This window comes from Perissodus microlepis, chromosome 5 (genome assembly GCF_051167445.1).
Source record: "Perissodus microlepis isolate ML-2025 ecotype Zambia chromosome 5, ASM5116744v1, whole genome shotgun sequence".
In the NCBI taxonomy this organism is placed as follows: Eukaryota; Metazoa; Chordata; class Actinopteri; order Cichliformes; family Cichlidae; genus Perissodus; species Perissodus microlepis.
Window position 1 is genome coordinate 20,334,006 of NC_140465.1, and position 27,461 is coordinate 20,361,466.

At 39.1% G+C, this 27,461-nt stretch overlaps 1 protein-coding gene across 14 annotated transcripts in view; it reads left to right on the plus strand.

Moving 5' to 3' along the window:
- The window catches only part of atp2b2 (ATPase plasma membrane Ca2+ transporting 2), a 131,306-nt gene extending 112,560 nt beyond the window's left edge, over positions 1–18,746 (plus strand). For 11 of the 14 annotated variants that reach the window (XM_084928656.1, XM_084928659.1, XM_084928657.1 and 8 more), the window contains 10 exons: positions 812–1,046; positions 5,989–6,168; positions 6,318–6,405; positions 6,541–6,647; positions 7,461–7,652; positions 7,884–8,097; positions 8,189–8,400; positions 8,536–8,643; positions 8,749–8,931; positions 14,817–18,746. In XM_084928656.1, the coding sequence (XP_084784782.1) occupies positions 812–1,046; positions 5,989–6,168; positions 6,318–6,405; positions 6,541–6,647; positions 7,461–7,652; positions 7,884–8,097; positions 8,189–8,400; positions 8,536–8,643; positions 8,749–8,931; positions 14,817–15,128 (1,831 nt within the window). In that variant the 3' untranslated portion in view covers positions 15,129–18,746. Of the gene's footprint in view, positions 1–811; positions 1,047–5,988; positions 6,169–6,317; positions 6,406–6,540; positions 6,648–7,460; positions 7,653–7,883; positions 8,098–8,188; positions 8,401–8,535; positions 8,644–8,748; positions 8,932–11,019; positions 11,210–11,521; positions 11,572–14,816 lie in introns of all 14 variants that reach the window. The other 3 variants (XM_084928662.1, XM_084928666.1, XM_084928668.1) reach the window with 2 other exon arrangements.
- The last annotated feature ends 8,715 nt before the right edge of the window (positions 18,747–27,461 follow it).

Consider the following 27,461-nt stretch of genomic DNA (forward strand, 5'->3'; position numbering starts at 1 on the left):
AAGTTTCTAGCAGTATGTCTTACAATAATGTCATTTTGCAGGGCGTTACAGTAACATTACAGTGAGTGGTTTTGAGAAAAACCTGAGATGCAGAAGGAGAAATGTGAAATTCTATTGCAGGCATTACTAACATTAACATTAAAGTCATAAAATGACTTGAATTCAATAGTATTTTTTATGTTTCTACATTATAGGCGTTACAGTTAATATAAACAGAGATTCAATAATACAATGTATGAAAGGTTAAATTCACATTTTTGTCAAGCTGACAGGTCCTAAAAGGACGTTTGCATTAATTATGGTTCATTTGCTTTTCCGTAAATGATGTACAGCATTTGTATTTGGCTGTATGCCAGTACACCTGTTTGTTTTCAGTTTGTCTGTTGATATATTTAACTTGTTTAGCAAATCAGTTTAGTCTTGATCAAATGTAATTATCTTTTGGCTACAGTACTTTAGTTATTTAGGAAATGTGTTAGCTAGGAAATTGTTTGTCCTCCATTTGAGCTCTCTACAGTGTGTACCCCAATGCACTTTCTTTTTTTTAATATTGTGGTATCCTGCCACAAAAGGCATATTAGTCTCTATGTCTTTTCTCTTGCACAGCATTGCAGTTCTCAGTGCATCCTTTTTTGATTCACCAGTATTCATTTAAGCAAAGCAGTAATGCCAGGCTGAGAGATTTGACTATATATTTTGTTCTTTTTTAAATGCTGGCTCATTTCCAAGCACTAAAAACACAGACAATACCAATGTTACAGTATATAATTTAAAATGACCCTCACGACCTACGCCACGCCCTTGTTTGCAGATGCAGCCATATCCAAAACGAGGTGGGTGAGCCAAGGGTTTTCCGTCCACGAGACAAGGATGAGATGGTGAAGAAAGTGATTGAGCCCATGGCGTGTGATGGCTTGAGGACCATCTGTGTGGCGTATCGTGACTTTTCCAGCAATCCTGAGCCCAACTGGGATGATGAGAACAACATCCTGAATGACCTCACAGCCATCTGTGTTGTCGGAATAGAGGATCCCGTCAGGCCAGAGGTAGGAGAGATATTTTAGTAATGGACTGAGAGGAGGGGGATGTCGAACAAATGGTTTATAATACCAGCTTTCAGCAGCTGTGTCATAACCAGTGGTGTGTCCTCGCTGTTACTTTGAAGCAGTGTCTCTTTACATAAAGGTTTATTGTATAGATGAGGATCAAAGTATTAATTTGAATTTTAAACACCAAATCAATTCTTATATGAGACCAGCTTATTTCTTCTGATCACTTCTGTAAAATCATCCGTTGAAACAAAAAGAAATGTTCAATGCAATAAGTGACTCATCATAAAGCAATTTCTTCAGGGGTACAGTTTTTAAATGATAAATTTCACATGAAGGAATAGAGTGTATTATAATTGGAAGAAAGAGGTATCTGTGTACAGTAGGAAAGCTGATCTCGCTTGACAGCTCCAGTGCAGGGAGAAGGAAGCAGGAAAATTAACTGACTACTGGATTATTCAACTGCTTCCTTTCATCTTGTTTCCATCCCCCTGCTCTTTCTACAACAGCATTGCTCATTCAGCCCCAACCCAACATGTTTTCTCCTCTCCACCTCTGTCTGTGGTGATGTTCCTCTTTTTGATGACTCCTTTTCCTTTTGCATTTTCTGCAACTCTCTTTCTATCTCTCTATCTTTCTCTCCAAAGCTGAGATATATTAACTGAGAATCCCCTCTTGTATTGCAATATTATGGAAGGGTTTTTGCAATTTGGGGAAAATTATAGTGTTAAGATGAATAAATACAAAAAAAATCAAATATTTAATGCTGAACATACTGTACAGTAAAATGAATATGTAGTGTGGCCACATTTACATAGTGTTTTTATGTTGTTACTGTCCACTCAAAGTGCTTTAACTAGAAGTCATATTCTGAGCATATACCAGCAAAACCCTGCTCTTATCAATCAATATATAAGCTGTCAATATAGTGTCATAAACATCAAACAAATGTACACATAACATAGTTACAATTATGTTGTTCGTTTTGAGATCAGCTACTACACACATATAATTTGTAAGAATTTGAGTGTTATAAAATAATTCCTGAAAATTATTAGTATTCCCTAAACACAATTTCCTAAAGCTATTGAATAATAGAAATTGATAACCCTGCCACCTTAGACAGTTTGTTATAGTTTCATCCAGATTGATCAATGTGTCTAGGAGGAGTTAGGGAAAAGACACGAATACAAAACCTGGAGTTATTATAGACTTATTATTGTAGAGGCCATGGATGTAAACTGTTTTACATCCATGGCCAATTTAGACTCACGTGTTAACCTGATGTGCATGTCTTTGAACTGTGGGTGAAAGCCAGAGTACTTAATGGAAACCCATGGACGCACAAGGAAAGTAAGTAAGCTCTGCACAGGAGGGTCTCAGTTTGAAGCAGGAACCTTCTTCCTAACCACACCACCACTATGCCACCCATATATACCTTGTTAACATAGCCCTTCGCAGTGATGCATAGCCTCAAAGTTTGCAGATTACTCTCTCTACTCAACCCTAGAGGTCACTCGGTATCTGTCATTTTCAATAACCCAGTTGAGAAGCAGTGCACAGAAAACTGCTGCAATCCAGTAAAAACTTTCCAGGCTCTTTGCTAAAACTGGTTAATACTGGAAATTAGATGACATTCCATTATTTTAAAACGGTCAAACAGACTGGTAAACATGGTTTTGGTTTGTTTATTAGTCTCTAATTTCTTCCTCTGTAATGCAATGTCCGTTTAATAAGTGGATGCTCTCTGAGAATGCCCCCAGAGAGACGAGAGAGAATAGTGGAGGGAATGAGAGACTGAAAAATGTTCAAAATCAGATTTCTGTCAGAAGGATGACAGAAGGCAGGAGGATGATGGGTAGGAATGGTAGAGAGAAATGGTAGAAAATGAGAGCGTAACCAGATCCATATAAGAGGCACGAGGTGCTTGTTTCCCAGTCTCACCTACTAGACTCCTACTTTCTTCCTCTGATGGACCAGATTGTATTTTTAATAAACCTCCAGTCTTTTCTTCACCTCCTAGTTTCAAGTGACCAGTCATCTTGAGCAGTACGAGTCCAAGAGAAATGAAAGGTTTAAATAAATAATAGGGATGACAGACGAGCCAAACAGGAACCTGATATCTTGATAACAATGAGTCAATATCTGGATAATATAGAGCATGAGCTTGTTTAACTTATAAAAATCATATTACTACATATTACGTTTTTCTTTTTTTTTTGTTTACATTTGAAGAATATTTAACTTCGTTGACCTCTTCAGAGTATTAACTGGTATACGTATTAGTTGGCTATTTTATTTTGTGTAATTGATGAAATGACAGGCTGATATAGGTTAAAGATGGTTTTGTTGTGACTGAAGCAAATATTGTTCTTCTTCAAATATTGAATTAAATGAAATAAATTCCCTTGTTTGACTGTTGTAGGTTTTCATATTTGGGTTAATTATTTTTGCATGTAGCAGCTGCTGAGCAAAAGTTATGTTGTTCTAAGTAGGCGAAAAAATCATATGTTTTTATTTTAACCTCCAACCTCCAGCTTATTAAAGACCTGCACTCCTCCGCTGTACAGGGAGTGCAGAATTATTAGGCAAATGAGTATTTTGTCCACATCATCCTCTTCATGCATGTTGTCTTACTCCAAGCTGTATAGGCTCGAAAGCCTACTACCAATTAAGCATATTAGGTGATGTGCATCTCTGTAATGAGAAGGGGTGTGGTCTAATGACATCAACACCCTATATCAGGTGTGCATAATTATTAGGCAACTTCCTTTCCTTTGGCAAAATGGGTCAAAAGAAGGACTTGACAGGCTCAGAAAAGTCAAAAATAGTGAGATATCTTGCAGAGGGATGCAGCAGTCTCAAAATTGCAAAGCTTCTGAAGCGTGATCATCGAACAATCAAGCGTTTCATTCAAAATAGTCAACAAAGAAGCGTGTGGAAAAACCAAGGCGCAAAATAACTGCCCATGAACTGAGAAAAGTCAAGTGTGCAGCTGCCAAGATGCCACTTGCCACCAGTTTGGCCATATTTCAGAGCTGCAACATCACTGGAGTGCCCAAAAGCACAAGGTGTGCAATACTCAGAGACATGGCCAAGGTAAGAAAGGCTGAAAGACGACCACCACTGAACAAGACACACAAGCTGAAACGTCAAGACTGGGCCAAGAAATATCTCAAGACTGATTTTTCTAAGGTTTTATGGACTGATGAAATGAGAGTGAGTCTTGATGGGCCAGATGGATGGGCCCGTGGCTGGATTGGTAAAGGGCAGAGAGCTCCAGTCCGACTCAGACGCCAGCAAGGTGGAGGTGGAGTACTGGTTTGGGCTGGTATCATCAAAGATGAGCTTGTGGGGCCTTTTCGGGTTGAGGATGGCGTCAAGCTCAACTCCCAGTCCTACTGCCAGTTTCTGGAAGACACCTTCTTCAAGCAGTGGTACAGGAAGAAGTCTGCATCCTTCAAGAAAAACATGATTTTCATGCAGGACAATGCTCCATCACACGCGTCCAAGTACTCCACAGCGTGGCTGGCAAGAAAGGGTATAAAAGAAGAAAAACTAATGACATGGCCACCTTGTTCACCTGATCTGAACCCCATTGAGAACCTGTGGTCCATCATCAAATGTGAGATTTACAGGGAGGGAAAACAGTACACCTCTCTGAACAGTGTCTGGGAGGCTGTGGTTGCTGCTGCACGCAATGTTGATGGTGAACAGATCAAAACACTGACAGAATCCATGGATGGCAGGCTTTTGAGTGTCCTTGCAAAGAAAGGTGGCTATATTGCTCGCTGATTTGTTTTTGTTTTGTTTTTGAATGTCAGAAATGTATATTTGTGAATGTGGAGATGTTATATTGGTTTCACTGGTAAAAATAAATAATTGAAATGGGTATATATTTGTTTTTTGTTAAGTTGCCTAATAATTATGCACAGTAATAGTCACCTGCACACACAGATATCCCCCTAAAATAGCTAAAACTAAAAACAAACTAAAAACTACTTCCAAAAACATTCAGCTTTGATATTAATGAGTTTTTTTGGGTTCATTGAGAACATGGTTGTTGTTCAATAATAAAATTATTCCTCAAAAATACAACTTGCCTAATAATTCTGCACTCACTATATAGCCATACTTTGTAAAAACAAACTTCTCTATGCTTGCATGCATAAGCAGTTCGATTCGGCAGTTTAATGCATGATGCAAGCGCACATTTCAATGATGGATCCATGTTTTATGTTTTTTATGTGTGAAGGCAGAAAGAATTACTTGCCTGCATGTATGTGTAAACTGATGCAAGTTGTTATTATGGTACGTGAGCACAATTGTTTATGTGTGGGTTTGGAGAGCAGAGCTCGCCCACACTGACCTTTGCAAGGAGAAATATGTGTTTCTGAATTACTACTCTTTTGCTAGATGCTTCAACTACAGATCCATATCCATACATGAGTAGTCATAATTAATTTATTGCAATACTATCTGGAGAACTTAATAATAATGGGGCTTTGATTTACTTGCTTGCATGTGTTTGTGTTTTGTGAATAACTGCAAGATTGTTTTTTCTTTTATAAACACTACTCAAATACTGAAGCTCTGAAAACTGTGCATGTGCCACCAGATGGCAAGTGGGATTTAAAATTCCCTCAGGAGTTGGTGGAGAACAAAACCAGAGAAAACCAGAGAAAAAGTGAAAATCTTAATTTAATTCATCCAGTGGTCAGAAATGCAGCTCCTTCTACTACTGGGTATATCAGAAGGCTTCCTTGAAATAAAAGGTTTGCCAGACCTCCGCACAGTAAAAGCTGGCTGCATTATGCTCAGTCTTAGTATTAATTGGTTAAATTTGGTTAGTGCAGCTTTAAATAATAGGTGAAATATGCTTTCCTTTTTACATATTTCTGTTGTACTGAATTATTGTGCATGTGTCTCCCTATTTTAGGTCCCTGATGCCATTCAGAAGTGCCAGCGTGCAGGCATCACAGTGCGTATGGTGACAGGAGACAATATAAACACAGCCCGAGCCATAGCCATCAAGTGTGGTATCATCCACCCAGGAGAGGACTTCCTGTGCATCGATGGCAAAGAGTTCAACAGGAGGATCCGCAATGAGAAAGGAGAGGTACAGCAAATACTGTCAGTGTGAGAGGAGGTAAAAAGTGAGCCACTCATGGAAGAGAGTTGCAGAGGTTAAGGAAAAATAAGCAGAAGTGTTGCTCTTGTTCCTCTCTTTCAATTTGTGTTTGTGTGTGTCTATGTGTGTGTGTGCAGGTGGAACAGGAGCGTATCGATAAGGTTTGGCCTAAACTCCGAGTACTGGCTAGATCATCCCCAACCGACAAACACACACTCGTCAAAGGTGAATTGGTTGCACACTTTTTGCTCTGACTCAGACAGAGATCATTACTGTTGCCTTTCCTTGTTTCTTGAGTCTTTGTGCTTTATGTGTATATGCACTTCCTCCTATGCTGCTTTGTTTATCTCTTTATTGCAGGCATTATTGACAGCACTATGGCAGACCAGAGGCAGGTGGTGGCTGTGACTGGAGATGGGACCAATGATGGGCCTGCTCTAAAGAAAGCTGACGTTGGATTTGCCATGGTAAGCAGCCCTTCTTTCCTGTTTTGTTTGGCTGTTTGTTCGTGCCTTATCTTGCATTCTTGTGAGACTGATCTCAGTCAACATCTGCAGATGTCTTTTTCACCTCTGCAGTGTTTAAGAATTCTTCTCAGGCGCTCTCACTCTGGCTGTGTGGATAAGGAGCTCCCCCTAGTGGATTTCTTTATTAACGCAGTTATTCTGCAGAAGATTGTTAAAAACGTTATAGCAAAAACCATATATATATATTTTAATAGGTCTTATGTAACATGAGTTGCAGCTCTCTTTCTACACTGTGGTCCTGTAAGATACTGTAAAAAATTATTTCAGCTTCTGTGCTTAAGCAGGAAATCTGATTGAAGGAGATTGGTTTGGGCTCAGATTTCAACCTAATCACGCACATTAATTCATTTAATGAGACATGTTTAAAAAGATGTCCGCATAAGTATTCACTCCACACTTTCACTAATAAGGGCATCCTTGTCCAAATCCAGCCACTGCCTAGAAGGTGCTGCTCGTGCTTCTCCTTCAAAATATAACATAATACAGAAAGAGAGTCCTTCCTACAGTCTTCGCTTTACCTGATTACATGCACACTGACTCCTTAGGTAGCTGGTATTATTATTAAACACAATAGTGACTCATCTACAGGGTCCAGCTTTGTCCAGCTGACTGCAGAGTTGATTATATGCTTCAACGTTATTTTTAACGTGGTAGGCTGAGGAATACTGCAGTGTGATGAAGTTAGAAGGACAGCAGCTGTGAAATAGAAAACTCCAGTTTCTTTCTCACTGCAGCTTGTCATCATTCTTCCAGGGTATTGCTGGTACAGATGTGGCCAAGGAAGCATCAGATATCATTCTCACCGACGACAACTTCAGCAGCATCGTGAAAGCAGTTATGTGGGGCCGAAATGTCTACGACAGCATCTCCAAGTTTCTTCAGTTCCAGCTTACTGTCAATGTTGTAGCTGTCATTGTGGCTTTCACTGGTGCCTGCATCACACAGGTCAGAAGGATGAAAAAGATTGCAACGTAATACCAGCCCGCTATCATGGTCATTTTTAACACAGTTGATGGTGATGAAATGGAATTTCATCCAAGTTGGTTCACTGTTGTAATTTGAAAGATCATAAGTGCTTACAACTTCAAGAAATACACTTGTGTTTCATGCCTGGTTATATTGTAGTTCTATTATTCTATTCTGTTATTGATACATGTTACTGTCACCTTTCTTTAGGACTCTCCTTTGAAAGCAGTGCAGATGTTGTGGGTGAACCTTATCATGGATACTTTTGCATCCCTGGCTCTGGCGACAGAGCCTCCCACGGAGTCTCTGCTTAAGAGGAAGCCATACGGTCGCAATAAGCCTCTCATCTCCAGCACCATGACAAAGAACATCTTAGGACATGGAGTCTATCAGCTCATTATCATCTTCACACTGCTCTTTGTTGGTATGCACGGTTATTTACCGATGTAGGATATTACAGATTTAAAGACTATGGCATAAATCTGACTCCTTGATTCTCTTTCTTTTCCTTCCAGGTGAGCAGATCTTTGACATCGACAGTGGCCGCAATGCTCCTCTCCACTCTCCACCCTCTGAGCACTACACCATCATCTTTAACACCTTTGTCATGATGCAGCTGTTTAATGAGATAAATGCCCGCAAAATCCACGGAGAGAGGAATGTTTTTGACGGTATCTTCAGGAACCCCATCTTCTGCTCGATTGTTTTTGGCACGTTTGCTGTGCAGGTAAGTGGATGCATTAATTCCTGAAATTACTTGTTTTTCTCAGTTATTTTTAATTTTAATTATTAATTGTTGTATATTTTTTTCTGATAAGTAATGGTAATTTTCAGTTTTCTGCGTACTTTATACTTTGCATAGATCGTGATTGTGCAGTTTGGAGGGAAGCCATTCAGCTGTCAACCTCTAGACTTGGAAAAGTGGATGTGGTGTGTTTTCCTCGGGCTGGGGGAGCTTGTGTGGGGACAGGTAATAGGCAAAGTTTTCCCTTTCTAAGTCTTTTGGTCAATTTTCCTGTCTGTGCATCTCTACAGTAAGTACATCACTTAGTGCTTTTACTTCTCTGCGGGTTAGGTGATAGCCACCATACCCAATAGCAGACTGCGCTTCCTGCGGCGGGCAGGGCAGTTAACTCAGAAAGATGAGCTGCCAGAGGAGGATGTTAATGAAGAAAATGAGGAGATCGACCACGCAGAGAGGGAGCTGAGGAGAGGACAGATCCTCTGGTTCAGAGGACTCAACCGCATTCAGACTCAGGTGAGGGCAAGTAACAGAGACAGTTCAATCCCAGTTAATATATGGATACAGCATGTGGACTTTATGGTTACTTGTTTAAAAATCTGTTTAAGATTCCCTTTAATTTTACACAATAATATGCTGAGTTTCATAATAATAATATAATAATTTTGTCCAGTTATATAATAAAAACACTAAAAGGTAAATATGTCACCCCTAATATTTACTAAAAAGCCTCTCTTTTACTGTTTGTCTGTGTTTCTCAGAAGATCTGTTTCGTGTAGGTCTCTCCACCTCAGGCATTGCCCATGAGGAAGTGATAGACTGTATTTTATATGTTGGTCATGTTAGTCAGTCACAGTTTTAAAGTCCTTTTATCTCAAGATGAATTACTCAGGAGCATAAAGATGCCACTTCCCCTCGCTGGACTGCCTAGATCACCGCCGTGGACCTGTGGAAGCTCCAAGAGTTAAATACAAGTATATAGCCACTGAACTGTTTTCACATTTGTGAGCTCTGCAGACCGGTATCACTGTGATATTGCAGACAGTCCGGCTTGTGTGCTGGATCTGGTTTCGTCTCACTGATGTGTTATTGATGGGCCTGGGTGTAGTACTGTGGACAGATGCTGCCTAACATCCGCAAGAGCAAGTTAAAAAACTACAGCCAGAACAGTATCTGTGCTGTACGCAAATGACAGTGTTTAGTGTTAAAGTATAGAATCCTTATTAATAAGCTGGTTATGATCAAATTAAAATGAGTCATTCTACATAGAGCTGTGGTCAGAAGTTTACATACAGTCATCATGGGCATGAATGTCATGGTACGTTGGAGCTTTTAATGATTGCTTTGAACTGTTCTTTTTCCAGGGTTGAATGATTGTACAGCGAATGTCTCTAATGACTTTAAGAAACAATAACTGGGTGCAAAAGTTTGAATTTTGTATTTTCTCTGATCCATATCTAAGCTCAAATATATATGTACACTTTAATAAAGTCTGCTTAAGGTTCTACAATGCCTTTTAAATTGACTTTAAGGCTTAATAACTTCTCAATAGTGATCATGACTGATCAGTCACACTCACATTCAGAACAATATGAAAGACCAAGGAATTCACTGAGGATCCAAGAAGGAGAACTGTAGATTTACACAAGATGGGAAGGTTTCTTTCCTTTCTGGTTGAAGTGGTAAATTCTGCATAATCATTCTACCCTGCAAAAAGAACAGGTCAAATAAATAATTTAAAGCCCCAATTTACCATGACATTGACACCCATGATGAGTACATATAAACTTCTAATCACAACTGTATATGCATTGGTCAGGAATTTAAACAAAAGAAGGAAAAACGAAACCCAATTTGAACTAAATCTTAACTTTCTTCTTCAGTGAAGATGTCACAAAACAACATGCACTGGATGATGTGAATGGCTGCATCTGTGAATTTAATTTGTTTACATCAGATAGTAAGTCAAAGGGTGGGATCACCCAAATTAAAGGAAAACAAAGCTTTTGGCAATCTTCCTCTTATGCTATCTGGCCATGCAGAAAGTTCTGATTTGCCAAGGTTTTGTAATATCATATTTTTAGGTACTGAATACAAGTTTGTTCTGTGGTGCTAATAACGTAGAACAATAATGCACACAACATCAGTGTTACTTTGGGTTAAAAAAGAAACACTATCAGAACGAACATGAAATGTTTGCTTTGTAGAAAGTTCTACTGTAGACTGCTCACGCTTACTTCTCTTAAATTTTACACAAAAATGATTTGTGTTTTTTTTCCAGAGATAAATATTAGCTACTGAATTTTAATAAAATGTTTTTAATGTTGCTCTGTATCAGCATCACGCAACAAATCTGAAGGGAACCCAAAGTATTTGCATGGCCACCATTATAGCTCACATGTAATTTGGGTGAACCAGCTCTTTAGATCAGATTCAGTGTTTTTGCTGTGGGGACACCACACCCTGACCTTTAGCTGCCCTCCATCATGTCATGACTGAGATACTCCCTCTACCACCAGTCACCCTACCAATCAACCTGTGTTACCATTTGGTCTGTGTCACTCTGAGCAGCCATTTGTCCTCTCCTGTCCCGCTCTCCTACAGATTGAAGTAGTCAACACCTTCAAGAGTGGCACCTCCTTTCAGGGGGCAGGGGCTCTGAGACGCCAATCATCCACCACCAGCCAGACCCAGGATGTAACCAATGTTTCTAGTCCTAGTCACGTGTCCTTGTCCAATGCCCTTTCCTCTCCTACAAGCACTACTGCTGCTACTGCTCCTCCCACTACTGGCCGTGAGTCAGAACTCTGTCAGTCTGCTTCTCCACTCTCTTTGCTTCAGGGGTGCCATCCTGTCATGAGCAGAAAGTTATTTTTTGTAGTTTATTGATTTATTTGTTTTTAATTTACAACAACAGTCTCCATCTTGAGGTTGGCATTTCTGAAGATTTTTTTTTTTGTCTTTTGTTCTTGCTATTTGCGTTTTCATTTTCTCTATTTCTTCTGTCTTTTTCTTGTTCACGCTGGATTTCAAATTCATCTTGATATCTCGTCCCATGGTTGGGTGTACTGTCTTCTCATTGGTGAATGTGTGTTTGTTTCCTCAGAGTGCTAGGAGCGCAGGACTAAGGGTGATACCCACGGCGTGACATTTCAGGTTGTGAGTTTGTCTCCCTCTGCTCATCTTCCATCCATCATCCCCTCATCCAAACCTCACATTTTTATGTCTTTATAGACATTAATGTGAACTAATTCCAATCAAATCACCAAGTCACTGGGTGAACATTCAAGTATAAGTTGCAGTGTTAACTTTGTTTTTGTTTTTTGTTTTTTTTACCTGGGAGTGTGACGCTGTTGTGGCAAATCACATTGGCTTGGCATAAAAACAAATTTTACCTCCTACATGTCCTTTGAGCTGAATCACCAGCAGTGACAAGAAAATATTCAGGTAGCGGCGGTATATTTGGCTTAAAATATTTTCACATTTGACTGCCACATTGCAAACTTTGAGGCGAGTGTGTATTTTATTCAAAAGCGTCTGTGTTATTTAATGATTTGCCCACTTTCATCTTTCTGTCTCTCTCACTCTCTTTTTCACACATGGACACACACATCCTCACTGACAACAACCTGCTTTATGAAAATCAAATTAAATCCCATGTGAAGGTTGTGCGAACTGGAATCGGGGCCAGGGTACTCACTATAAGGCAGTAGTGTACCAATAATTCATCCCGTCTTGTTGCTTCATACTGTTGGTGTAGTTGACTGTCATGTTACCATAGTTACAGACATAGATCCTCTGCAGCAAAGTAAAATCAGCCCCCACCCTTTTTTGACACCCCATCAGTGTTACTTGTCAGACATCCTGTCACATGCAATCATCCAGACAGGCTTCTGTTTATTATTAATTTTCATTTCTCTCCTTACACCTACCAGAATGTTTGCCATATAATATGCACTATTCTCAAAACTTTATAAATCTAATATCTTAAAATTAGAAGGAATATTGTAGTCTTAAGGTTTGTGGCAGAGTTTAAATTTCAAATACACTACATGGACAAAAGTATTGGGCCACATTTCGTAATTACTGAATTCGATTGTTTTCACCATAAAGTTACAGAACAAGGTTGTTCTAGCATCTTTTGGGGCCCCAGACAAAAATTCACAGAAGGACCCGCCAACAGCATTTACTGCCACTTTGTTTTAAATAATTTGACACCACCGCCACAAACAATAGTCCGATAAAATGACAGTAAAACATTACTTATGGCAGAGACCATGTTTATTTTGGCAACAATGCCCAAGACTAAGTTAAAAACTGTTAATACTGTAGCTAGCTTCTGTGTTGCTTTAACATGCTAGCTATGCAAACAGGCCCATTGCCAGTGTCCTATCTATGCTGCTCTGCTAGCTAAGTTAGCTAATGTTAAACATCTAAGTAAAGAGAAGAAATAACTTCATGTTAGTGGAAGCTTCGTGATTTTGACTGTCTCTCCCCTACATTTAAGGCTAGACTAGTAGCATTTACTGTAGCTAGTGAGCAATATATTTATTAGCCATTATTGTTTGCTTCATTCCCCACTGTCCTGCTTTTTTCCCTCTTCTTCTTCTGTCTATTTTCACTCCTAAAAGGTTTCCTAACATTTGGCTTGTTTAAACAGACTCATGTGTGCCACTTGCGATGGGAGTGAGTAAAGGTGGGCAGGACCCCTTAGGGAAGTCAGGTCTCAACTACTGGCATTGCAAACCTTGCATATTACCATTGCTGTAGTTTGAGGTTGATCAGACCTTGGGGTCCCCTGCTGGCCTGGGACTCCAGGCAGCAGATTGCCATGCCTGGTGACAAGTGAAGGCGCATAATGTGTAAAGGTTATCAAGTCTCGGCTCCAAAACTCCTCTCGCATTAACATCAGCATAAAAACTGTGCAGCGGGAGCTTCACAGGCATGGGTTTCCTGTCCCAGTATTTTTGTCCATTTAGTGTATTCACTGCTCCTGTGAAGAATGAGAAAACAGGTTTCTTATGTTTAATTAAACGTTTTATTAACTGGAAACACAAAATACATAAAAGCATTGATATGTTGTTGCTACATTCAACAGCAATTTATTTTCATTTCTTTAGTTTCAGCTACTTTAAACAAGAATTGAGTTAATAATGTAAATGTAAAGCCAATTATCAATTAAAACCCAGCAACAATACTGATGCAGTTTTTTCCAAATACCTCACATTTTTGTCATGATTTAGTTTCTTGTAAAACGTTAGTAGGATGTTTTTACAAAATAAATTGAAGATGCACACAGGGTTTATGAAAACAGCAATTTGCCATAGTCTGTGACTACTGTGCTACTTTTTAGTCTCAATAAATTGTCACATAGTTGTTTGGACCTTATACTTGAGTGTTTACTTCGACGTGCATGGACTCAGGAACATGCTTTGACCGTCAGACGTCTGACAGTAAAACTCTTATTTTCATTATTCACTTCCATGTGTTTAGTGTCTATACTCTGTGTGCCGGTGTTCACCACTCCCTCACTGTCCTGTTGTCATGTTGCATGTAGTTTGTGTTTAGCTCCTGTTCATTTTCTGTGTTTGTCACATTTTAACCTGCTGTGTTTGCTCGTTGTCTCAATGCCACTGTTTTGCTTTTGGTTTTATTGTTTTGTTGTGAGTTTTTACACTGCGATGCTTGTGTTGAGCCAACCTCATGCAGGCTTGACTGTCCATTGCCCTGTTTAAGACCATGCCATACCCACCGTGTGCTATACTCGTGTGTTTGTGTGTCCCACTCAGAGTCTGTGTGGATATTGTCCCAGACAGTGTTCTGGTACCTTCAGAAGTTTTTAAACCACTTGATTGGATCTCTCAGATCTAACCTCCTTCCTTCTTACTGACCTCGTCCACCAGATTTCTACAAACTTGCATGTGATATTCTCCTTTAAATTTTCTGTAAGCATTCCATTTATTAACGTGGCTTGTTTCTAGGTATACAGCACATTGGACTAAAGCGTATACTTACAACGAGCATTCGTGTTGCTTTGGTATTTGTTTTTCTTGAAATGTATGATTTTGTTGTGTTTTTTTATGATTGTGTTCCTCACAGTTTTCCTTAGTGCACGCCAAAATTGAATGACTTGTGACTGTAGTCATCTTGTGAAAGCAGAACACAGGCTGCAGTCGCCTTCTCCCTTGCTGTTCCTCCACCTTCTGCTCCTTCTTTAACTCTTTATCCTCAAATGAGAGGATCCCTCCTTCTATGCCCCTTTTCTCTTCAAACCCTCCCACCCCCCCCTGCCTTTTCTTTCATCTCGAGGGTACCTCCAACCCTTTGATATTGTCTCCGGCATCACCTCTTACCATTTTTCTTCTTGTTTTTTTGTTTTGTTTTGTCCCTTTCCATGTCAGATCCGAGTTGTGAATGCATTCCGTAGCTCCCTGTATGAAGGCCTGGAAAAACCAGACTCCAGAACATCCATCCACAACTTCATGACACACCCTGAGTTTAGGATAGAAGACTCCACGCCCAACATCCCCCTTATTGATGACACGGACGATGATTCTGCTCGTAGAAGGATGAAGTACTCAAGCCAGCCCTCGTCCCCTAACAAGAACAACAACGCTATTGACAGTGGCATTAATCTCACTATCGATACCAGTAAATCAGCTGCGTCCTCCAGCCCTGCCAGTCCTCTGCACAGCTTGGAGACAAGCCTCTAACCCTGATCCTAAACTCAGCTCTAACGTCTAATGTTGTTTCCTCACATTGTCGGGACACCTCCTCCAATTCCTCCAGACCTTTAACTGTAACCATACAAGTCTTCACCCCGAAATTTTCACCCAATTCTCAACTTCGAGCTCCCCCAAACCGCTACCTACCGGCAACACAGTCCTGGGGGGAAAATGTCCACCATTTTCCCTTAGCCTAGAGCCCTTGAAGCGCTCTGCTCCTTTCAAAGCAGAGAAAATCTAAGTAATATGTCAAGGTGAAAAGAAAAAACAAACTAGCATACAATCAAAAAAGCGCAACAAAGCCACAAAACCTACACAGCCATCCTGCTTTTGTGGTTGTATGAGTACAGCGGCAGTCATGGTGGCGTGTACGACAATACACTTGTACTGGTTAGCATGTACTGTATAAGCGTGGGTCTGACTGCACATATGTACGAACGGTGTCTTTAGCGGCACTGGGAGGAGGACGATGAGGAGGGAGACTGCTGAGGAGTAAAAATCACACAAGAGGACAGACTTTAAACTCTGCTCACTCTTCCTCTCCTCAACAAAAAACATTGTTAATACTGATAATAGTTTAAATTAAATTGAAAAATATTGTTATTATTCTAATTCTGATTCTGATTATTATTGTTCTTATTATTGTTGCTCCTGCATGAATGTACATTACCCAGGTTTTATTTAAAAGGCTTTTAATTTTATTGGAGTTCTTTGGTTCTGATGGGCTAGGCCTCACTGTGGACTGCGAGTTTAAAGACAGCATCTCTGAGTTTCTGGCCTGCAAAGTCCCCTCTTCTGTGTGGCATGAACATGTACCCAACTGTACAAATTTATTTCATCCATAAACGGAAATGTGTATCGAGGTGGTAGGGCTCAACTTGCACAACAGTTTTGCACCTGTCCGTAAAGAGGAACGCAAAATAATAATAATGATGATAGCATTTATGGGATATATTCTATAAATTTAAATACATATAAATATATTTAGAGAGAGTTTATCTTTGTTTGTTGGCATGTTGCCTTGTTCCTGCTTCAATGGCTCCAATACCTTTGACTTATTTATGTCTTAAAGAGAATGTAATTTGTTTACAACCTCGTAGAGATAAACTTCCTGGTTTCTAGAAGGAGGAAGGCGAAGTCGAAGCTCAGATGGACCAGAGCTGTTTCGGTGTGTTATTACTGAAAAACCCTGTGCTGGAATTTGCCTGCTGTCTTGTCAAATAATGTAGATATTTTTAGAGGTTTAACAACAAAAAGAAACCAAAATATAATGGGATACATAGTAATTGTGGAATCTTAGTATTACTCTATATGATTGTTGGGATCAAGTTGGAGTGGCTTGCCTTTGGTTTTTTTCTAAACAGAGGCCTCCTTTTTGTGACAGAGGGGATATTTTATTCTTTTTATCCACTGCTTCTTCTCTTTTGTTAAGATTATGTCTTATTTTTCTCTGTGCTTCAGCACTGGCCTGGGGTCAGGGCTCGAGTCAAAGGCTGATATCAGGACCTTTATAGCGAACTCTTCTAGATAAACCTGCTTCTTCAAAGGACTTGACGTTTTTAAAAAAACAAAAACAAATCTATGACCATCAAAAGGCTGCAGCTGAGTCATATTAGAAATTTGCAGTTATATTTGGCTTCTCTGTACCGCACGGAAATCAAAACGTTTTGGTTGAAAACATTGAATATTTTTTGCGTTGTGTCTATTTTTTATTTAACCTATTGGTTTATTTTTGTTTAAAGGAGTTTCTTTTCCTCTAGCAGAGACACATGCAGCCACACAAAGCTGCAGACATTTTTAACATCTAAGAAAACAGAAAAACTGACAAAAAAAAAAGAAGAAATGAGAACAAAAATGGAATGTTGCTTTGACTCTTTTTCTATATATATATATATATATATGAGAAAAAAAAGATTTTCTGCACTATCTGGTTATGAATGAAAACTTCTGTGGTGTAATTCTAGATGTGCTTTTGTGTGTTTTAACCAAGCTTGTCTTCCTGCCGTCACAGAATATACAGTACTCTAGCATCTCAACTGTACTCACTAGTTGTAAACTATTTATTGTGCTTTGACCAATCAGACATTACCAGAGAGATGTTACATACAGAAGGCACATTTACCCAGTCTTATTGCACTCCGAAGGACAAGGCCACTTAACTAGCCTGTACTATTGTATTTCTATTACTAATCGAAATCACTGGCAAGCATGACGTGATAGGCTCATTATGCAACTTGAAAAGAAAAAAAACCTCCAGATTTTTCTAAAAACAAAAATTCTATAAGCTAGTAAAGTATATACGATCATTTATCCAACAAGTTCTATCTCTCTTCTTTTTTATATCCTCCTCCTCTGTCATTTCTCAGCCAATCTGTCCATCTGGAGAGGGTGCACAAGCTTTACCAGTCAGCTCAGGCGTGTTGAAAACGTAACATGGACCATCTGAATAAAAAAATCTGTCTTATTTAAGTTGGAGAAAGAAAAAAACCCAGTTTGGGTTCTAATATTTTGCTCGAAAGCTGTTGATTTCTTTTGTTTTCTTTCCATTGTTTTAACTTGACAATTTATTTGTTTCTCTGTAAAAACTGTAAAACAATAAACAAAACAAATACAAAACAATAGCATTTTCAATAATAATAATATTAAAAAAAAAGACTTGAGCCAATATTCTCAAACCACTTTTAAATCCGGGAGGACATTCAGCTTTAAGGGGATGCAAAGAAACTGAGTTTAAAAAATAATCTTTGTAAATACAGCGATGAGTCCATCGAGGACAGGAACTCCACTGGTGTGGACACAGGAGCTCCTCCTGACTACATCTACCATCATGCACCACAATGAGTCATACTGCCGATGCAGCCGTTTGGCTGTATGTGATCGATCACTGCTCCTGTCAGAAAACATCGTGATTACATCCCAATCATAACACGTGCTGTAGGAACCAATAATAACTTTGACGATGACACTGATAATGATGACGATGATGATGATGATAACAATGATACTTTTTGCAATATACTCTCACCTGCCTCGATGTACTGTATTTAGCAGCATGCAGTTTGTGGAACAAAGAAAAAGAGAAATGCCAACAAATAACTTTTTTGGCATACTTAGCCATTTATGGGTAAGTGATTTAAGTGTTCATCTCGTTTTTATGATATTTTTTTTATCTATACAATAATTGTAAATAAAGAACTCAATGTCTTTGTTCATTTAATACTATGCAAAAAGTCATGCTTTTCTGATTGTTACCCACCCTTATTCCTAGATGTTTGGAATGTTTGTGGTCTCAAAAGTCAGTAAAAACAATGTGATGTAAATTATTTTCTAGCTTGAGAAAAAAGTTCAATAATGATGATGATGATGAAATTATTATTATGATACCATTAGGAGAATGATAATAATGGTGGTGATAGTGATGATGATGATAATGATGATGATGAACTGTGACTCTTGCTGCTTGACTGTCCCATTTACTACACTCCTGACAGCGCAAGTGAACAACATAATAAACAAAAGAAAAAAGAACAAAAAAAAAAGGAAAAATCACTAAATAAATCTCCCAGAGCAGCATGACCCAGCATGGTGTGTCCTGGCCCCATCTAACATGTCCTGTTCTGATTTGGTGTACGTCGCCTTGTAATGTCAGTGATGACTTTGATTGTTTCACTGTTTTCTGTTATTTTTTCTTTCTTCAACTTTACTGATTTACTTCAAAGGATTTCACAAATTTTAGGATTGTCAGCATCACTGAGAAAGAACTTCCTGATGTTCTTCACCTAAAATCCTTTTATTTTTATGACCGCTTATACTGAGGAAACACCAGAGCGACCTAGGCGACGACCACATAATTGCTACCTCCTCATTTCAAGTTGGGCCAGGACTTTCGTTGTGAGTCAGTTCTTCTTTCCCTCTCTCTCGCTCTTCCTTTCTTTTTATTTATTTTCTGCTCTAATACACTTTTGCACTGTAACAGGTTCAACCAAAGGAAGCTCTCTACTGTTGCCTTCAAAATTTGATGCATTTTTAAAGTAAGCTAATTTTAACACAACATTTCAAACTAGTACCACGAGTTAAAGGTGCCTTATAGAGTTTTCTTTTAAACTAATATTTAATATTTGAATGTATATATCATAGTTATGTGTGTCCTTAAGGTTCCGTGTGAAACAAAGCCATAATGAGCAGTTGAAACTGGGCTAGTGGCATAGGCAGCCTAGAAGATTGACTTAGCTACAGTAAAATCACCCACTGATTGGTAAAATGAATATTTTCATCCTCGTCATCCTTTTGGAACCAGATGTGACTACAAGGGGTGGATCTAACGGTGAAAGTACACGCTCAGGGATCACTCACTTGTAAGTCACAAGTTCTCATCCCTGCTGAGGTCCTGGCAGTCAGCCTTTTCCATAGCCTCCTGAGACCTATCCTATTCGTGTATGTCCTCTGTAATGGACATTTGTTTTTGGTCTGTATCTTCTTACTTACTTGAGCTACCCTAAAAAGTCCTATTGTACTCAGTAGAGGACATCCTGGCCTTTCCAATGATATCTCATGTGTTTGGGTAGCCTCCAAACATGCAGGAAATCACAAAAACAGTTACAATGAAAGATGCCTTTTTCATTCGTTCTCAGGATGATAGACATTATTTTGCATTGTCAGCTATTGCCTCCTAGTGCCTGAAACAATGCAGGTTTCAGGCACTTCTACTTTGGCTTCACCTTTCGAATCCATCTTTTTTTAACCATGACTAGAAGCCAGCTACTATCAGTCACATCAACTGGAACTCTTCACTATTTTTGTAGTGTTGATGCCTTTTGAGAGTGTTTGCATGTGCACAGTTACTTTTACAGTCTACACAAGAATTTTTCAGAACTTTTAAAATTCTAGTAGTTCTTACAAAAAACAAAAACAAGTGGCCAATAACCAACATATTACACTTGAGGCTTTCGATAAAGGGTTAAACACCAGTGGGTAATGTCACAGCAGCTACATAGCAGCTACATCAATTTTTATGAGAGGTCTGTGAGAAGAAACAAAACAGGAACAGTGTGTATGGTGAATGTGTATGATTTAAAAAATTGAAAACGGACAGATGTTGAAAGCGTGACTATTGATCTGAAACTCCATAGGGTACCTTTAAACTCCACACCAAATTTTAGAGGGTAAAAAGAGCACATAGGGTTTTAAATATATATGTGTACATATATATCATACACTACATCATAGCCGGAACACCACAGACTACACCTGACTGGACCCAGCTGTGTAGTGGAAGGGAAAATAAATACACTGGGTCCAGATACTTTAAAGTCACCTCTTCTCAAAAATGAGCTTTCACCAGTGTCATTTGTCTTTGATGTTGTGTGTTGTGTGAGTTTATCTAGTTTGTTTTCAGATTAACTCACCAAGAGTGGAAAGCTAACACGTGTACTGTATTGCAAACACAACAAGATGGATCTAAAGCAGCGAGAGAGACAATATCAGAACATGAACATGACAGAGGAGAAACAGTATATGCTTCTGAGAGGTTTTTATAGAGACACGTACACTTTAACCACTTTTGGAGGACTAATACAGTATTGGGGAAAAAAATGAAAGTGATGACCAAATGAGTCTGAGTAGCAGTGTGATTTTCTCCTCAATCTTAGTACAGTTTTGGAGGGAGCCTACATTGATATTCACCCAGGTACACCTAAAGCTGCTCATTACAGCAACACTTTTATCTGTTTGTAGAGCTCAAGAGGCCTTGCTCATGTGGTAATGAGGGAAGGGAAAGTATTTATTTTGGTTTGGACAAATTACACAAGTCTATGTTCAAGTACTTACTAAAGTCCAAGTATTGAAATTTTAGGTTGTGCTCGTTAAAGGAGTTGTGTTTAAGTGAAATACATTTAAAAATGTGGAAGAACATCTGCCCATACCTGAAATCTGGTGATGTCCAAAAGGTTCTCACTGGACTGGTCTCCAGCGTTGAGATGGAAGGCTTGATGGTGTCTTTTCCACTAAGTTTGTGTAAGTTATCAGTCATTCAGATCATGGTAGTGTTGGGAGCTTGCCTTCATTTCAAGTTCTCATGAGTTTTCTCTTTACTTTATTAAAAAATGTACTACACCTGCCAGCATCAATATAATCAAACTCAGACATTATTTATTTTTATTTTTTTGTTGCGTAATAGAAAGGTCCTGGTTGATGTTTATCTGAAAGTTTGATTCCACTGGAGGGCAGTATTTCACTAAAGATGGCATATGTCCTTGTTCATCCATGGGAAGATCGCGAGAACATCTGTATGTCTGTATTATGAGACAGAGGTTGTGATGATACAGGCTGGTCATTCTGCAGCAGAGTATGTTTTCCTGAGGTTGTCATCACATCATTCAGTTGGATGTATTAGATTCACTTTGGTGTATTCATTTAGATGCAAAACAACTACCCTTATTTTCTTGTCCTTTACTTTCTGTCATAGGCTGTTATCAGGATGTTTGGCCGCTCTGAAAACAAACTTGAACAGCTTGATTGTAATCGGGAAAAAAAATCACATTTCAAGCAACAACTTTATAAATGAATGACATTGCATGCAGTTGTGAAAAATGAAGCCAGTAATGAGTGTCATTTGAATTTTTGATAATATTTTGATAATACTGAGGAGGAGACTCCTCTGGCTGCAAAAGAAATTCAGGTTTTATAATAGCCTATGAGAAGATGTCCATGCTGAGAGGGAAACAGGTAATGTGATTGAAAATCTCACGCATACACATTGTCACATCTTATTCTGCAAGTTCTCACACCTACAGCCTCACATAAATGAATGTGTTGTTGTGTCAGCTACAGCAGTTACACATTTGTAACTTCTGGTATAAATTAGGCATCATCAGTACTTGGAGTTTTAGGGAAAATTTAATACTCTCATTTCAACCTTTCTCTTTAACTGCTAAATGTTTCACTGTGTTCACCAGCGACATACTGTATTGTTAGCCCTGTTTGGCCTAGCTTTAGCTGTGTTTGTAGGATATATAGTTTTTTAGTTTTTTTCCTTTTAGCAAATAAGACCAAAACAGTACAGTTACAGACAGGGGAATCAAAACACCAAGCTAAAGGGGGCTAAAATGCTTCAGAGGGCAGAAGAAAAGGTGATCATCTGCCAAAAAGTGATTGCTAATGTCTGTTTGTGGGTTTTTTATGTGCAATATTCTTGTTAATATTTGGGGGATACGCTGTAGTCAACATGAAGGGGTTATGAAGGGGTTATACCAAAAATTTTAAAAATGACCTGTTTTACATCCTTATGACTCTGCATTGTTGTAGCTCCTCTGTGGTCTACATTACAATGAATCTTGCCCTTTGTTCCAATTTCTACTCCCCTTTTGCCCACGTCTCTTGAAAAAGAGATGTTTTTTTCTGAATAAAATAAATGATATATGAAATTCACTTAGCCAACATAATGATTGCAGACTTTACATTTGTGACATGTTCTTTCTAGATGACTTATAATAAGTCCTTTTAGACAGTTTAAACACAGAAAAATGAATTATTTTGGCAAATGCCAACAATCACTGTTTGGCAGATGATGACTTTTGACACAATTACTCCCAGTACCATTAGATAATAAGCAATGACATTTGATAGGCAGGTTAATGCATATTACTGTCAATACATTTTTCATGTACTGCAGCCTGACGTTGCTTCCAGTGCTCACTGATAAGAAAATAAAGACATGCCATGGCTGTTGTTTTTCTTCTTATCCCTTTGGTGTATTCATGATGTAGATGTCAACTCATGGTCGCTGTACTTCAGTATCTACAGTAACACAGAAGAGGAGCAAGCATGAACAGTAACTTGAAGTAACAATTTCGAATGCAACTTTTCAAACAGCTCAACAAATATCACCAAAAACACAAACCGTTGCTGAGCAGTTAGCCACAAATGTGTTTGGGAGCTAATGCAATGTAATGTAATGTTACTGAGAGAGAGAGAGAGACATTAGTTTGTGACATTAAGAGATAAAAAGATGAGAGACAGAAGAGGAAATGTGAGATTATTCTCAAAGGTAAGCACTGCTCAGCTGTTAAAAAGGACATTTTTAAATTTTACTGTTATAATTTAAAATTCTTCTGATTCTTTAAATCAGTTATTAGATCTATACATTATGTGTGCCTGATGTGTTTCTATGAACCATCTCACAAAAGAAATTGAAGTAAACTAGATTTGTGTACCACACTGAGCAGTGTGATACGGTTTAGTGTAGGCTAAACTGGTAAGTTGGGCTGACATAGAGCAAATATGGTGTTCATGGTCAATGATAGGTTACATCAACTTCTACCCTTTTAGCATATAGGGTTTGGAAAATTACACATACAGCTTGTTAAACATTTGAATGTGTCTTGTTAAGTTCAGTTGGCTACATCCACAATGAGCAATAAATATAGTACCAGCACAGGTCAGCTGATCACAACCTCACAAAACAAGATGTTATGTGGCTTATTTCTAAGTATTTCTTTTTCTTATGTTTTTAGGCTCCCCACACCTGCAAAATCTCACTTTAACCACTGTTGATAGAAAAAAATAAATCCCGTCTAATCAGCTATCAATTTGCATCATACATGTCATAATGAAAAGCCACAACAGGAATGAAAATTTCTCTCCATTAACACACACAGCGTTTCAAATAAGAGGCTGATAAATTAAAGGGTGCAGTTTCAATCATTGACATGCGGGCTGTTATTTCACTGAGCCATCAGGGCAGAATAAGATGCAGATTATTAATCGACTGCTGGCTGGTTAAGGACACGCTGAGGAGGAGTAGATTCATTGCTGAGAACATTATTAATGAGGCAATGAAAACAGGGTCAGCATCTAATGATAGTGAAGGTGTCCTCAGGTTAATAGATGACGATGACCGTCGTCCCTCATGTGCCACTCACCAACAGTAATGAGTATAACCTTGACACGTGTGTTTGTTTAACAGCTTGTTTAGTGTGTGTTTTAGGAAACTATTACTAGAATGGGACATCCATACTTACTACAGTATAACTGCCCTCTGAGCTCATTTTAAATACCGGTGTGACAACTGTTGGGATTCATTCAGTCTGACAGGTTTTGATTGCAATGCGTGCTTCCCAATCCAATCCTTTTAGCCACAATAGTTTGGCCTGGTAATGGCCCAAACCTGGTTTTGCCAGATAAATAATCAGGCACAGGTACAATATATTAATTACACCCCTGATTTGGCCCAAGTATGCTGGCTCAAGTCTGGATCCTGAATCCAAACCAGCTCTGTCTCTTGCCCAAATTCAGGTCACCATACATGGACCAGACCACACATGATGCTCTCAGCAATTTGAGATGACACTTGGCCTGGCTGTGAACAGCTATCTACTCCAAGTGCATGAAAACTGTTCACACCATTTTCGTGATTTGCACTGGAATTTTTTTTGGGAGTTTGATGCTATACATTTATTCTGGAGGAGGAGGTAAAGTACACAAAAGTGTATTTCACATTAAAAATACAACAAAAACAAAACACAAAGCTATTTACATGGCTTGATGAATAGAAGATTTTAAGTGAGAAATGGCACGTTGCTAATTTATTTTACATCCCTTTCATGTCCTAATAATGTTCTAATATGTTTGCTGGAAAGAATAATGTAGTTCGGTACCTTATTATGGGGAACACAAAAAGGTTTCAACATACCCAAGAAAATATTCACTTGTTTATTCTTTATTACTGGAAACGTTAATTCTATACATCTTAAAATATATCCTTATCCATATTTGCAGAGCATATTATACAAGATGTGTGATGGACACATTAGCATTAACCCTGACTTAGCTTTAGCACTAGCTTAGTGCTGTGTGTAGTGGCATCAGCATGCATGGCCGTGCCTGCTGGGGTCGCACAGCCTGTGAATATAGATTGGACTCCCACAGCTCAGGAGATTAGCCTCAGGCCGCATTCAAGTCCATGTGCGAGGGCTGATTTCCAGGAAGAATAGCCCTTTACTGGGCCCCAAGTTGAATCCTGCTGCTTCCCTTTGGCCCAATAGAAGACTGCGGTAACTGACAGTCCTTTACAATCAGCCAACACTGGTTGAGGTTTTGAGGCTCTCATTCTTTTTTCACTCTTTTTCTTCAAAAGGATTGATTTTGAAATTACTCTTTCTCTGCCCAGTGTGTGTGTATGGGTCAGTATATTTGTGTGCATTCGTCCGTATATGTGTGTGTATGGGTGTGTGTGCTTTCGGACACACACGCACGCACGCACAAACACGCACGTGCACACGTTTGAATGCCAGTCTTGGCAATTGTCTTAATGGGATAAGGGGAGACTATGGTTCCTGTTGGGGGGATGGGACTGTGGGAATGACATGGGAAAACACACACGTTGCATTCACTGCACAAACAGCTATGTTGTTGGTTGATTCAAAACAAAGGTGACTATGTGGTGACTCATTATATCCCAAAGACACCTCAGGGCCATGGCTACTATGCAAACTAGCCAAAAAAAGATATGACATGCCTTTCGGCAGAGCTGAAACTTGCAAAACAAAATACAGCAATAATGAAAGTGTGCGTTGATTTGTGGTTCACGTGTTAGACTGCATTGTACTTGTGAAGTATGAGATCATTTTCTTGTTGCTGATTATTTCACATGCAGCAAAGCTAGGGGTCAGTCGAGGAGACTGAATGAACATCACAGAGAACTGAAGGAGGATGAGTGGAGGGCTGGAGGTGGGAACATGCATCGCAAAATTCTGACCAGCAGAGGTCATCTGTGGCATAATGTTAGGTCTGCCGTCTCTGCTGTTTCTGTTTCTGATATTTCTGACTTTCAGCCTGTTATAACAAAAGCAGCATTCATCTGTGGTTTCTTGTGAAGGATAAAAATCTGAGATACTGATAATTTTAGGAGAAAATGTCTACCTGTTTTTTTAATCCAAAAACAGTTTGGGGCCTTTCTGTGTAAGTTTGCATGTTCTCCGTGTGCCTGTGTGGGTTCTCTCCAGGCACTCCCATTTCTTCCCACAGTCCAAAGACATGCATGTTTGCATAACTGGTGGTATCTAAATTGACCATAGGTACCATAGGTTTGAAAGTACGACTGGCTGTCAGTGGTGGCCCTGCAAAGAGTGGTGGCTTTTCATGCGTTTACTCTCAACCCATGGAACGCAGTTCCACCACCACCACCCTGAACTGTATAAGCAGAATAGGATGGATGGATGGATGGATTTGTTTCCTCTCATCATGTTCATCATTTTAATGTTCATCAAGTACTCCATTGTTTGGTTTGGTCACAATCAATCACACTGACCAGATGAGCATGAATTAATTAGTGAATAAGAAGGAAAACTGTTGATTCAAATCAAAACTTGATGAGTTAAATGTCAGTGGACCCAAAAAATGAAAGAAAAAAAAAAGGTAAAGCTCTGGCGGTCACATTTCTTCTGTCAAATTAGATGCATAACCCAAGAACATACACAAAAAACATCCTAGCCCAGATATTTGTCTCTCAGACACACAATCACACTCAATTCTCCAGTGACAGCAGATGGACAGGTCCGTGATTACCATTCTACCTCAAAACCTCGCAGGCATAATTGCTCCATTCCCCTGTTCACTGTGCCGATACCAAGATGTCACGCAGCGATAAGTGAAATGATAAATTCAGAGGAAGATGCAGAGGTGTCATATTTCCTAGACTGATCAACATTTCGTCTTTATGTACGGATGGACTGAAGAGGGGGAGGACTGATGAAAGTGAAAGAGAGAACAGAGAGGAAGAGACCACCAGCTGCCATTATTTGGGTAATATCTCCAGTTTGTCTTCATTACCTATGGTCCACCACACTCCAGGATGTGGTAATAGCTCATTCATCAAAAGGTTGTCTGGCAGGTGAGCATAGTAGACAGACAGAGCTAAGAATAGCTGAATGTATAATTGCACATCAGGTTTAATATTTCCAGGAACCCATGAGAAATCTCCAAGGTGAAGGGCTTGAATGAAATTATTACCTGGGTAGCTGCTCATCAAGACGGTCATTGTGTGAATCAAAATGACAGTTATCAATACTGACATTTTAGTCTATATTCAACATTTGGATGATAGAGTGGAATCACGACTGTTTATAACTACAACCCCCTTTCAGAAAACCAGTGCATTTTTTTGTGATGGAAGGAGAATTTCCTGCAGACATTTGGGAAATAAATCTTTGTTATTTGCACTAACCCCCAAAATAAAGTCATAAACAAGAAGGTTTTCTGTCATTTTGCCCAGCTGTGTGCAAGATTACATGACAAATGATCTCAGTTGTTGCACCATCTAACTAA